Genomic DNA, 14,358 nt, shown 5'->3' with positions numbered 1-14,358 from the left:
TATAGACTAAATGTCACCTAAAATTAACGTTTTTTTTTGCAACATAGTAGAGCAAACTATTACATAATCAAAAACAAAGTAATTTTAGCAAAAAAATGTCTGTTTTGAAAGTCTGGGGTTACCAGAAATTTGTGATGTTAAAATGGGTTCACGAGCCATAAAAGGTTGGGAACCACTGCCTTAGAGGCATAAAACCCCAGGTTCCAACTGACATCCAAGACTGTCCACATAATGTAATATGGTGAATATTTTTTAACAATATAGTGAAGAATTTAAATGGTGCATGTTATTGGTGTTATTGGTATTGGAATCATTTTCAGTGCATGATGATTCCAGTGAATCATGAGACAGATGCTTCTCCACTACTTTAATAGAGATGGTTCTGAATCATGGCCAGATCATTATGCAGGTTTGACCTTTTGGATGTAAAATGTCATGTTTTTTTATTTTACCCCGATACACATTTGAGCAAATTAACATATGAATTCTTTGAGTTCTTGAGTTATGGCCAAAAACTTGTTTTGTTAGATGACAGTGACCTTGACCTTTGACCTCCAAAATGAGCTCATCCTTGAATCCAAGACAACATTTATTCCTCAGATGAGAAATATTTGTAAGACTTTTTGTTCATTCTTCAACCCTTTTGCATGTGGGTGCTTCTATGAAACTGGTCCCTAAAAACAGAACGTGGGGGCTAAGAATTCAAATAAGATATAGACTGTTATGAGGCAAATTTGGAAGCACTTTGGGTCTATTTTAAAAATGAATATTTACAGAGATAAAAGAGAAACTATTTTTCAGATAAAACACATTTTTATATTATTTTTATACAAAAATCTGCATGTGACACGGTGAAAAGGGCACAAAAATTATGTGCGACTATTCTCTCACAGTTACATTTTAGGAATCGATCTAATTATGCAAGGCAGACTGTTTCACAAAAATGACCGCTGTTGCAAAATCACCTGCAATTTATTTGTTTAAATTGGCAGGTTCCGCATGTAACGCGAGTGGACATGATGGGTTGCACACGAAACCTGGAAAGAGACTGCAGATTCATGAAAAACCCACATGTCTGGATTAGAAAAAACACTAGGATCATCACATTTAACACAGTGTCTTTATTTATAGCGCTATACAAGACCATATCAAGCTATGTTTTCCAGATCCAATGCCTAGATAGTTTTTCATGCCCCAATTTTGGTCCTCTTTTTGGCCCTGATATTTTACTAAAAATTCATTAATTTTGGAATGGCTCAGAGCAAGAGTATAATTTTTTTTGCATTTATCTGAGGTCATCATTAGGTACATCCTGGGGTTAAATATGTCTAAATTTCTCTTTTATTATTGGGTCTAAAAAGCAGACAAAATGCCAGGTACTAAAATGAACCCAGTTTTATAGAAACACAAACGTTCATTTTAAGCTTTTTAATTGTCAAATTAGTTCTCGAGTAATGGACAAAATTATTTTTGTTTGGTCACAGCAACATCATCCTTCAACTAAAACTAGATGCAGAAATCCCATCGAGTCGCATTATCACATTAAAGACCACGGTGGTCGGAGAGATAACCTGAAATCCTAATGTGTCTGGTCCTGTTTGTTACAGACACAGAAGCATAAAAAGTGCTAAGAAAATGAGGTTAAACAAAGAAACAAAGAGTACAAGGAAAGGGGACCAAGGAACAAAGACAGAGCTTGTTTCATTATGATCATTTTCACTGAACAACAACACATGGCATCTTCACGCTAAATCTGAATCTAATTACACCAGAACTATTAGCCTCTGTCCCCACTGTCACCCGCATAATGTACACACACACGCACAGACACACAAGTGTACACAAACTACACATACATACAAATATGGACAGATGCTGAAGAGGCCTCTTTGCACAACTGTCTCCATCTATTTCACAAACACAGTTGAAGACAATTCATAAATGCACACACACGCATACATCAAAAGGCTGGAAAGACAATGCTATCACATAGCTGTGTTTGGGTGTGTGGTATTAGCAGTAGAGCTGGTTCCCTTATTAACAAACACAATAGAGAAAACCCCTTCACTTCAGTGGAAACGGTTAGCTGTGCTTATCGTATGGATGCAAACTGTCACGGCAAATCCATGAGGGAGCGTGCGATGTTTGCGAGAACCGCCCTCCAGAGGTCGGCGCATTGTAGTGAGGCTCTCTCCCCTGTTCACAGGCTTTTAAGGGAACACGTGCGCAAGTGTGGCTGTTGGTTTCTGTATCACTGAGTGAAGCCAGGTGTGAGGGAGAGGGAAGGATGGAAAATGAGATGAGAAGTAAGAAAAGCGTGATGGGAAAAGAGAGAGCCAGTGTCTGAGCGGGAGAGAGAGAGCGAAGAGAGAGATGAGGCTGTCTGTTTGTGCCTGAATGCTTGTCATCCTTTCCCATTCAATCTCATTTGCATGGGTCTGGAGAAGAGAAAATAACCTGAATAAATTAACTAGACACACACACTGGCATGCACACATATACACACACACAGAAGAAAAAAAAGGGAAGTGCAACCCATCTCATTTTCAATTTGTTCACCATCATCTGGCATGTTCATACATACACAGACACACACACATGTGAGAGACTGGTCAGTGTGTATGGATAAAAACGCACATTCTTCTGATTTCCGTCGCAGTTAAACAACGGAGGAATAAAAATTCCCTGAGAAAATCCAACCATCACATCATCTTGGCACAACTGCTTGAAACCATAAGAGCCTTTCATCAACCAAACACTTAAACGGGTGTCTGTGGGGACTTATCAAAAGCAGCACAGTGATAATAATAATAACAGCTGGAGACTGGGGTGGGGTAGGGCGGGGGGGGATAACAACGATCCTGTCACCGTAAACAGTCATTAGCCGTCATTAGCTCTGCGCGGCTGGCACTCACCCACCGACAAGACGTAGTCAAGGCAATGCAGCTAATTCAGGCAAGGCATACAGAAGTTATTAGGGTGTTATGTGGTGCTTTAGGCTGGGAAGCGACTTCATTTATACTGTCTGCCACTGTGGGATTTAAAGAGAGACTGCAATTCTTCTCCAGAATGGGAACATGGGAAAGGCTCAGGGCAAGAAAAGCTGAGTGGAGTTTTATAGTGCAAGCTAGTAAAGGGCAAGGAGGTTGAGTGTGAGGAGTATGAGTGTGTTTCTGCAGTTAAATGTGATTGTTTGTGTACTGCACATAGAACAGGGTGGGATCATTTGCATCCACACATGCATGTAGAAGTGTGTGAACATCCAAGGGTCCACTGGGGAATTTTACAAACACCATCAGAGCGGCTGTTCAGCTGCTGATCCCCACTCTGCTATTTCTATCTCAACCCGCAGCTTTGACCACATGACAACAACCGTTGTGTGTTCTGAGCGACGCCTCACTTCTTGACCCTGGATTTCACAGGCTGTGTTTGGTGTGTGAGAGTCATCCTGTTCCTGTAGCTGCTTGAAAGGCCTTATTAATTCCTTGTACAAATCCCTGAATTTCTGTGTATGACTGTAAAGAATATTTTGCGGTTATGAGTATCACACATCTCAGTAAGTGTGTACGGGCCATCTTTCTTTTCCTTCCTGTGTTGTGTATGTGTGTGCATGAGAAAGAAAGAGTTTGCACTAAGCCTGCTAGGTGATGCATGAGGATTACTACTCACTGCCACCCTCAAGGCTTATCCCTCTGCTTGTTGGAGGTTCACGTTTATTTAAATAGCCTTCTAATGACTTGCAGAGGTTTTAGGCAAGGATATGTGCCAAAACAGTGACTATAAAATAATCAACTTCCTGGAGCCCGGAGCTTCCTACTGTTTGGGGAATGCATAGCCGCAGTCCGTGACAGTTGCCAGTCTGCATCTGAGCAGCGTCAAATGAGAGCACATCTCCTCAGAGCTCCGGTTTTACAGAAAATATTTCACAAAAACTGACGGGTTCACAAAAACGGCTGAAAAGGTTTCTTCTAAAGAAACATTGTACTGCCTGAGGCACATACACTACAGTGTACTCGCGACTTGAGAATTCCAATCCTGCTTACTTTTGACACTTAACATCTTGCAGTATTCTTTACCTGCACATTAGCTTTTGCCAGTTAAACTGAAACTGTATGAGGCTTATTAGAAAAAATGGCTTGAACTATGTCAGATCAGCATTTTCAACAATCTTTTCTAAAAACTGTTCATGCATTCACCTAGAAAACTGTCAGGAAGCACAGATCTGGTGAACTGATGGATTTGTGCTTTACCCGCTCTCTGCGCCAAATACATCACACTCGTATTCTGATAGCAGAGATATTTCAGGTATGGCAGAGGGAATATATCACGCTTTGTCAGCAAACGGAATATTTATCTTAACATTCAGGCATAGATTACATGCACACACAAACACACTGTACGCACATAACCCTTGCATTAACTAAACATGTCCTTCTGGTCAAAATGAACTTGCTCACAGGTACAGAGGAGCATTGTCAACAGCCACACACACACACACACACGCACGCACACACACACTGAGCATTAGACACATGTTGTAAGTTTTAATGAGCCGAGTGGGTCTCCATCCCTGCAGGACGGCAGAAAGTCATCAGCAGAGTTCAGCTCCTCGCTGTCTGCTCCAAAGACCAGCGTTAGTCACACAGCATCACACCTAACTTATTTCCTCACACATCCTCAGATTCCTGACTCCCGCTCGCTTGTTCTCACACCTCTCTCTCTCTCGACTCTTCCCCTCCCCACTCCAGACTTAACTAATGCTCGCTGCAGCTCTCGTCTCATGCGCCGTTCATTCTCGCCCCCTCTGTTCTTCTTACACTTTCTTGACTTTATTCTGCCTTCTTTCTATTTTGCCTTTTTCACCGTTCTGTTTCTTTTCTTTTTTTTTCTCTCCCCCTCACTGTTCATGTTCTGTTTCATCTGCTCATTATCTGAGCAGAGCTTTGACACAAACAGGGCTGAGGTAAAAGTGTCACACCTGGCTGTTACATTACTACAGTCATGCTGACATGTCAAAATAACCCATCTTATAACAGATATACTGTCGATCATGCCATTTTTGTTGAAGGTGTTAAGCTACAGGTGACTGGAGATTTGTACCATTTTTTAGACTTCAACCTCTGTTTAAAATCCAAGTAAGTAACTGACATCCACAACCACAGGATAAATAGTGTCTTTTTTGTATTTTATATTTTTTATCCAACATCCCATAAGCTAAATTACTTCAGTTTTTACACCTTAATTGCACATCACCAGCAATAATTAGCCAATCAACACTTAAATGAAAAAAATTGCTTAAAATATTGTCAACTTAAAGACCCATTTCACAGAAGATTTCACAAAAATGTAATTTTTATAAGAGCCATCAGAGGGTGGCATGTGCCTCTGGACCCCCCAAAACCAGTGACAGTAAGAAGAAGTAGAAGAAGCAACAGTGAAATGAACAAAAGTAGTGGAGTGGAAAAATACTGAATGGTTTTCCAGTTTTTTTCCAGACACAAAATGACAGATGGACAGACAGACAGACATGGCCACTGTTTTATCCCTCATTATAACCATTTGTTGATAATGATCCTAAGTATTTTAATTACAAAAATATATTTTTGAAGTGGACATTATCTATTTATTTCCTGTGATTGTTATTATTTTCTTTAATTTCTAATTTGCCTATGGAGGTTGGTAAAAATACACATACAGAGGAGAAAAAGGAAAAGAACTTTTTGAACTGTATTTACATGTATACATTGTATTGTACTGATAAAAAAAGAAAATCTAAAAAAACTACATATATATATATATATATATATCGCAGCACCCCATTCACACTAAATGCTTTACAGTGAATTAAAAACTCAAATAAAATATACAGAATATACAGGTTTGTTGTCTTACAAAAGATGTAAACCTAAACAATTATGAACTGAAATATTTTAATAGAAGTGTAATTTTAACAATATTCTTCCTGTTACTAAATGTTTGGTGTACTTGTAGATCCTTAATGTTCTGTAAGTTGTAATATACATGTGTAAATGATAAAGTGAAACATAATATTGTTTAAATTGCACTTATTTTTCTTAAGAAATTTCAGGTTGTTCATGGTCCATGTCATTCACATTTTGTTAACGGATAGTTTGTAGATGTAAACATTTTCATAATCTTACTTTTTTCGCTGTTATTATTTTACTGTTTTGGCTCATGTGAGATTATGTTGGGCTGAATGTGGCCCCTGAACTAAACTGAGCTTGACACCACTGATATAGTGTAACTCTAAATGACAAAATGCATCCAATAGCGCTCTCAGTCTGCCAACAGTTTCTTTCCCAGTGCTGTGCGTAGCCTTAACAACTCCATATCACATACTTAACAATGTATGGTGTACATTTTATTTTTGTATTTGTGCATAAATAGTGCACTTTATATTCATGCACTTTGTCCAAGTGAGTGTCGGTTGATCTACAGGGGCACCTGTCTTTTTATTACTCTTATTCATGTAATTTTTCCATTGTTTTTTTTACTTTGTACTGTCTTTTATGTATTTTTATGCTGAGCTCTTGCATCTCGTTTTCCAATGCAGTTTTTCTGCAAATGGCAAATAAACTGATTCTGGCTATGAAGTAAAATGTTCCAATTCTCCATTTGCTACTAATTTTGTTGTTCCAAGTTAAAAAACACATTCCAGACATTTTTCATAGAGCTCAGTCCAAGGAATTCATGGATATAAAGTATGTCAGTGTATGATGCACAGTTGAGAACCAACAAAAAGCATTTACATTTATGCTAGCTCAGAGGTGACCAAAGAGCAAAAGCACCACTCCAGCACATAACTGATAAATTGTGGTATTATATGCAAAGGGGATAATAATCAGAAAATCTATTTATCTATCTATTTATTTATCAATGTATTTAGTGTTTCTATTACAACTACTATTATTGCTTTATCATTATTATTCATTTCTTTTTACGCTTTATGTTATTGAAAGAAATTATGTTTATTTATATGTGTGTGTGTGTATATATATATATATATATATATATATATATATATATATATATATATATATATATATACACACATACAGGGTGGGGAAGCAAAATTTACAATGAACATTTAGTTGTTTTTTCTCAGCAGGCACTACGTCAGTTGTTTTCAAACCAAACATATATTGATGTCATAATCATACCTAACACTATTATCCATACCTTTTCAGAAACTTTTACCCATATGAGTAATCAGGAAAGCAAACGTCAAAGAGTGTGTGATTTGCTGAATGCACTCGTCACACCAAAGGAGATTTCAAAAATAGTTGGCGTGTCCATAAAGACTGTTTATAATGGAAAGAAGAGAATGACTATGAGCAAAACTATTACGAGAAAGTCTGGAAGATACTATTAAAGAAGAATGGGAGAAGTTGTCACCCGAATATTTGAGGAACACTTGCGCAAGTTTCAGGAAGCGTGTGAAGGCAGTTATTGAGAAAGAAGGAGGACACATAGAATAAAAACATTTTCTATTATGTCAATTTTCTTGTGGCAAATAAATTCTCATGACTTTCAATAAACTAATTGGTCATACACTGTCTTTCAATCCCTGCCTCAAAATATTGTAAATTTTGCTTCCCCACCCTGTGTGTATATATGTGTGTATATATATATATATATATATATATATATAAAAACTATCATTTCTGTTACGTTTATGCCATTTTTATTTATCCCTCTACTTCATGGAAGGTATGTAAATGACATTCTTTTATTTCGTTTAAAATACAACTAGGTCAAGGTGAGGTCATTCTATAAGCCTCTCTGACCTCACCTGCACATTTTCATACCCTCCTCTTACCAAGAGAGATATGTACATGTATTGTTTTATTTTATATTTGTAGGGGGAAATAAATAAATAAATAAATAAATAAATAAATAAATAAATAAAAACAAAACAAAACAAAACAAAACAAAACAAAACAAAACAAAACAAAACAAAAACATATCCGTCAACCCCTGCTAAATTTCTGAAGTCCAAATATCTCACACATTTGTCTTCAAAACGGAGTAGCTGTGACCCACAGTGAGCGAGTTGGGCTTAGTCATACTGGAATATTTTTCAGCACAAGCACCGCAACTTAGTGCACAGCTCATAAAACAAATAAACACACACACCATATGATCAGCTCCATTGTGTCTGGCCAGCTTCATCACTCACCGGTCAAAGGTTTAGTCAGACGCAGCATTACACTCTCACCACAGCCCCCAGCATTAAGCTCTTCTTCCTGAGTGCGCAACTTAGTTTAATAAACATCCATCTAGTCGCGCACATCTCAGAGGGGCACCGGCAAACATATTTGTTTTTCATTGCCGTGCTGGAGTCATCAAGTCATGCTGGCAGGGAAATAATATTATTAATGGAAGGCAAATTAAATTAAAGCATGGATTTGACCGTGGGTTTCCTCAATGTCATGGGCTGACATACAGATTCCTCTATCTGCCTCCCTCCCACACACACATACACACACACAAATACAAATAAATCCCTTTGCTGGGAATGAGGTCTCTCAATCTCTGCAAACAATCAGATAATCCTTCAGGAATCCTTCACTTCTCTTGGTCTCTCTATCACAAATGGAGTGAGAGAAAGAGGCAGAGGCAGGCATACAACCCCTCACAAGCACACACACATACACAAAATCACTTCATAGTAGCTGTGTTTATCCTAAAACAGAGTATATCTTAAGCAGCTCAGGTGGCGTCAGTAAGTTTACCATATAAATGACCTGCCTGTCTGTCGAAAGATAACACTAACTCTGTCGACTAGAAAGAGTTTTGTGCGAGAGTGAATGAGCAGCAGTGGCCTCTTGTATAAACACCGTGAGCGTGTCAGTTTGTGTAGAGGCTTTTTGTACATATATGTGTTGTGTCCGGCTGCCTGTGTGATTAGACAATTTATCTGCTCCTGCCTTAAGCAACGGGAAAGGAAGAGAAACCCTCATGTCTATTGTGTGTTTTGGTCACCGCGACCATTTCAGGTTGCCAGATCTCCCTTGTTTCCAGCCAACACTACAGCCTAACTCATTTGCCAAACATAACAGGGCTGGCTGAAAATGAAGCCGACTGGCAAACAGACCATTGCCACTTGGCTATGGCGCCATGCCTGCTGTCTGTTACAGTGTTGTATTGGAAACTGCTCTAAAAAGGACTTTTGTGAGCTACGTGCACCTGCTCCGGCTTGTCGGGTGATGGAGTACACACTGAAGGCTTGTAGAAACATTAAGCCATAAGGAAAAAAAAAAAAAAAAAAAGAGGGTGATTTTTTTATGTCTGCTTTAACACTATCTGTCTCCTCCTTGCTTTACTTTTCCCCTCACCGCATCCCTCTCTTCCATCTCCACCCAGTCCACACCAACACAATGGCAGAATTAGTATTTTTAGAAACCAGATGCCTCTAGAGAATTCTTCAAACATTCTCAAGACGCTGCAAGCACACAAACGCATTTTTTTTTTCATATTCACAAACAGATGCATAAAAAAAATCCCTGCGCACAGTCCCAAAGACAGCGTGCAAACACATATCGGCTTTAGTATATTAGTATTACAGTGCAAGGGGGAGACGGGGGTATGTTTAAGGGCACAGGCTACAGCATGTACAATAGAGCTGAATCTGAGAATTACAGAACTCTTTGAACTCACTGCAACAGGAGAGGCACACAACAGACATAACTTCAGCTTCTAAGCCACTTTCTGCCCCCCAGATGCTTAAAGTAAAAAAAATAAAAAATAAAAATACCATTTCCGCAAGAGTTGCTGACCTAAACATTTCATTTAACTGGTTGAAGTTGGAACAGCAACTGTGGCTCACACACAAACAGCGTATCAGAGCTCAGAATGACAGCCTATAACATCAGTTCAGCATTTGTACAGTACTTTTAGAAAACACAGGGTAATTTGCTTGAACAATTAGTTTGGAATTATAATTAAAAGTAACAAATGAACAAATACACATTAATAAAACAAATGAGGCCTGTCTGCTTTGTCTGGCAGCCAAGATGAAGAATCTCAAATATTTTGCGTTTTTTGTATAACAAGTAACTCAAAATAATTGTGGATAAATTTTGTGTTGCTCAAGAGATGAACTCAGTAACAAACATAACGTAATAGGACATAAGAATTTAAAGGGGTCATATTTTACTAAACCCACTTTTATTAATCTTTGGTACATTTGTTTGTGTATTTGGATCCTAATAGTTCATACAGTTTGAATTTGAACCCTCCAGGTGCTGCAAAGCTATCTTTATATTCATTTGGCAAAAATCAAGTGGATTTCTACAACCCATTTTAATTCCTGTTTAATTTATAACTAATTACATCATGACATTTGCACATATAAGGTCAATACTTCCAACAAACATTTCTCCGACTATGCTATAATTGTTTGTCAGCAGCAGCGGTTGTAGTCCATACTGAAAATATGTCCAAATTTGAGCCAATTACCTAAAATGTTCAGTTATTGACTGAACAGGACAGAGCAGCACAGCCAACAACCTAGAGGGGGTGGGGTCATGTGCATATAAAGGACCAGCGCTCAAAACGACCTTTCTGGTGTCATTAGTCAGAAATAGGGTTGAAGATGAACCTGTGGAGTTTAATTAATGATGAATTCAGACTCATCATAGCATTTACAGTTTATGTACACCACAGGGAGATGTTTTAAAATGCATAATTCCATTTAAAAAAACGTAAATATCACTCCTTTAAAATGACCTCATAGGCTCATGTGTTAGAAACATAAATCACAATATCAAATTGTTTTCCGGGTTGAAGACACTTTATAAACCCATTTACTTATGAAAGCTATATAAATATTTGTATAAATACAATTGAAAAGCAGAGCTGCACAGTTGATTAAACTGCAGTCTGTTCAGTTATTCTGTATAATCACCATTTAAAGTTCCCAGTGGGTGTGTGATATTTACCTCCGCCAAGGAGGGTATGTTTTCATCAGGGTTTGTCTGTTTGTTTGTTTGTTAGCAAGATAACTCAAAAAGTTATGGACATATTTTCATGAAATTTTCAGGCAATGTTGATACTGCCACAAGGAACAAATGATTAAATTTTGGTGGTGATCGGGGGGTGTGGGGGACTGATCCGCCTTGGTGGAGGTCAGCGCTCTCCGACTGCTTTTCTTGTTTGGATTATGTGACGAGCAGAGTGTACTGTGTAAAAAATAAAACATGAAGTAGATAAATTTTTAGACCACTGTAAGTTTTTCATATCTTTGAGTTGGAATTGTGTATCATGTGCATTTAAGATACATCTAATAATTGTTTTCAATGATTAATTGATCAATTAGACTGTAATGACTAACTTCTGGGGGGGATGTAGTAGCTCAAGAGTTAAAAATCTTTCACATCTTGACTTTTGATGGTTAGTTTCATGCTCACTTCCACAATTATGTATTAATTATTTGGGTGAGTTGAGTGATTCACCTTATTTTTGGATGCCTATTAAACTGGCTTAGTGTTCAGGTCAAAGATGATTAATTTCAGACATGTGTAAGGGGTTTTCAGTGTGAACATTTTTTAGGGGAAGGGATGATATCAGTTTTTTCCTGTTCTAAATTATCATTTTAATAATTCACAATGGGTCAGCTTCTGTAACTTCCTTGATAACAAACCAAGTAGACTCAAATTGCAAATTGCTGCTGAGGAATTGCCAGGCTAATTCTGAGTCTGAGCCTTCTCAGTTCATTTTGATTTTCAAGGGGCGTTATCGAGTAACTCAGATCAAAATGACTGTGGATGCAATCGGATAAACCTACAGTTACAGCAGTGGTCACAAACAAAAGCCAATGCTGGACTGGATGTAGTCCCAGGTGGAAGCTCATCATAGTATTAAAGCACATAACCAGAACTACACCCCCATATCAGTGAAATGGTTGTGGCCAGTTGTACCCAATTTGGGCCCAGCAGAAATCAGTTTGAATGGGAGCGGTGCCAGGCTGATCTCCCAGAACACATGAACATTTGCCATCAGGTAGATTCATCCAGTTTCTAGGTTTGAAAATTACAGTGTTTCCCATATTAATCTAATAATCACAATAAAATCTTCCGCACCTAATTGTGTTGACTCTTTGAAGGTTTTTCCAAAAGGTTCCAATACTTCATTTAGAGACAAATAAAAATTAGATGTTGGATTGTTTATAAAGGTGTCTCCTCTTTTTGGCTCAGGGGGAGAGAGCGGTGGTGGTTGAGTGAGCTAGTGAGTTAATGAAAAAAAAAAAAAAAGAGAAAGAAATAAAAAATAATTTCCAGATTATTTCACAGCATTTACACTCTAAATAAAAAAAACACACCCACACCTTTGCGCAGGCCTGCAGGAGAGTTCTGAGTGAAAGCACTCATTTCAACCCTGCACAAAGAAGTATCTGCAGCTCTGTGTGTGTGTGTAAACCCTGAACATAGGCTCACAGGCCACCAGCAGACCAAGAGCAAAGCAATGAGAGAAGATGGTCATTAAGTGGAATTGCTACTTTTTTATAGAGTTCTGTTTGGGTGTACACTCAGTGCCTAAAAGGCCCACACCCCAACATGTTCACATCACAGCAAAAGAGGAAAATATAATGATAACAGTAGATGACTGTGTCTCTGCAAGAAAATACACAACCACATATTTTTAGAGATCAAATGATGATTGAGAGATTGTTATGACCCTACATGTAGCTTTTTAATAGAAAATCTTACATAAGATAGCACGATGTACTAATGGAGTGCCCCTTGTCTTCATTATCTTAACTACAAAAAGAAACCACTAACAAAAAGGCAGTTATAGAATGTAAGAGTACAATATGTCATGTTATCCGTCTCACTGGATTTCCCAAACCCATCATAAAGATAACAGAAAGTAGGAGTGTGCAATATGACAATCGTGGAGGATTAGAGTGTAACAACGATCCAACAAAGCAGAGAGATCGTGGAATTGGGGGGGTTTATATGGGGGAGTGCGTTCCGTGCCGTACGTACCCCACAATGAGTATGCGTACACCATATGACCATAAAAAGGGAAACTGAAACTTAAGACTAAAGCCTCCCACTGTTGTGCAGCTCATTTTCCTTTTCCCTACCTTCAGAAACTTTAATTTGAGGGTGCAGGACACAAATTGGCAAACTATTTAAATAAAAATGTTCTGGTAAGGTTCTCTGGGCTAAATTGTCTCTTTTATTTTTTCTTTTAGGGCTATGTTTTACATAGGGAAATTGTTTGTTGCACTGAAATTTGCAAATTAGTCTCAAAGATCCATGTAAAGAATCGAGATAAAATCGAGATCGTGATTTTATTTTTTGAAAATCGTGAAATGATATTTTTGCCATATCACCCACCCCTAACAGAAAGGATAGCTGCACATACAAAGAGTAAGAGTAACCATACCTTCTTTCCCCAACATGAAATCTAGGAAGTGGTAGGTGTAGGCGACCCCCACTTTAGTCTCCACCTGAGGCCGTCGTAGGGTGGAGTAGATGTTACCTGGGCTTCGTCTCTCCTCTGCCTTCCGCAGCTTGGGCAGCCTACAACCCATTTCTCTGAGAGGAGAGGAAACAAGAGGGGAGGAGAGTTAATTAAATGTAAGACATTTTAAGACATTTTTAAGACTACTTAGAAAATAATTTAATGTCCATTTCACAGCGATACTGGCAAAAATTTCTGACTCCTAGAATTTAACAAAATGTATTTATTTACTACAACACCTTGATTCCTATCATTCTGAGTTGAATTGATTTCTTGCACAAGTCACAGCAAACTTCAAATACATTCCCCTCAACTCATGTCAACCAGGTGGAGAATGATCTTTTCTCCAACCAGGCATTATTAAATTTGCACTTCGCTATGCTTAGTTTTCCACTTGCAAGCCGTCTCTTAAAGTTCCGAAAGTCAGCTTTCTGCTGCACATTAGTTGAATGTTCTCTGATCATTTCTCACTGGGGGCTTTAAAGTTAGCAGTAATTGGTACCTAATTTCAATCTAAATAGTCGGGTTGGAACAGGTAGAACTGAATAGATTGTTACTTTCTTTGCAGCTTGGACATTTCCCAGACACATTTAAACACAACACAGCGAACAAGTTTATAGTAACAGGACCTATCATATCAAATTTAATACCTTTTAAAGACTTTTTTAAGGTATTAAATGCAGATTGTAAATTCAAGACCTTTAACACTTTTAAAGACACTGTGGGAACCCTTTAATAAAACATGGGGATTCTTCAGTGAGACATTTATCTAAGGCTACGTTCAGACTGCAGGCAAATGTGGCCCAAATCCAATTTTTTTGCCCATATGTGACCTGTATCCGATTAAATCAGATTTTTTCAAAT

At 38.1% G+C, this 14,358-nt stretch overlaps 1 protein-coding gene across 1 annotated transcript in view; it reads right to left on the bottom strand.

Annotated features, from left to right (window-relative positions):
- Positions 1 to 13,564, bottom strand: part of rftn1a (raftlin, lipid raft linker 1a) — a 40,721-nt gene extending 27,157 nt beyond the window's left edge. Inside the window, exon 1 of the mRNA XM_030147779.1 lies at positions 13,417 to 13,564. Coding sequence (XP_030003639.1) covers positions 13,417 to 13,564 — 148 coding nt within the window. The remainder of the gene's footprint in view (positions 1 to 13,416) is intronic.
- Positions 13,565 to 14,358: the final 794 nt, after the last annotated feature.

Source organism: Sphaeramia orbicularis, chromosome 11 (assembly GCF_902148855.1).
Source record: "Sphaeramia orbicularis chromosome 11, fSphaOr1.1, whole genome shotgun sequence".
Lineage (NCBI taxonomy): Eukaryota > Metazoa > Chordata > Actinopteri > Kurtiformes > Apogonidae > Sphaeramia > Sphaeramia orbicularis.
The sequence above is the reverse complement of the archived record's forward strand: the minus strand, read 5'-3'. Positions and strand labels throughout refer to the sequence as shown.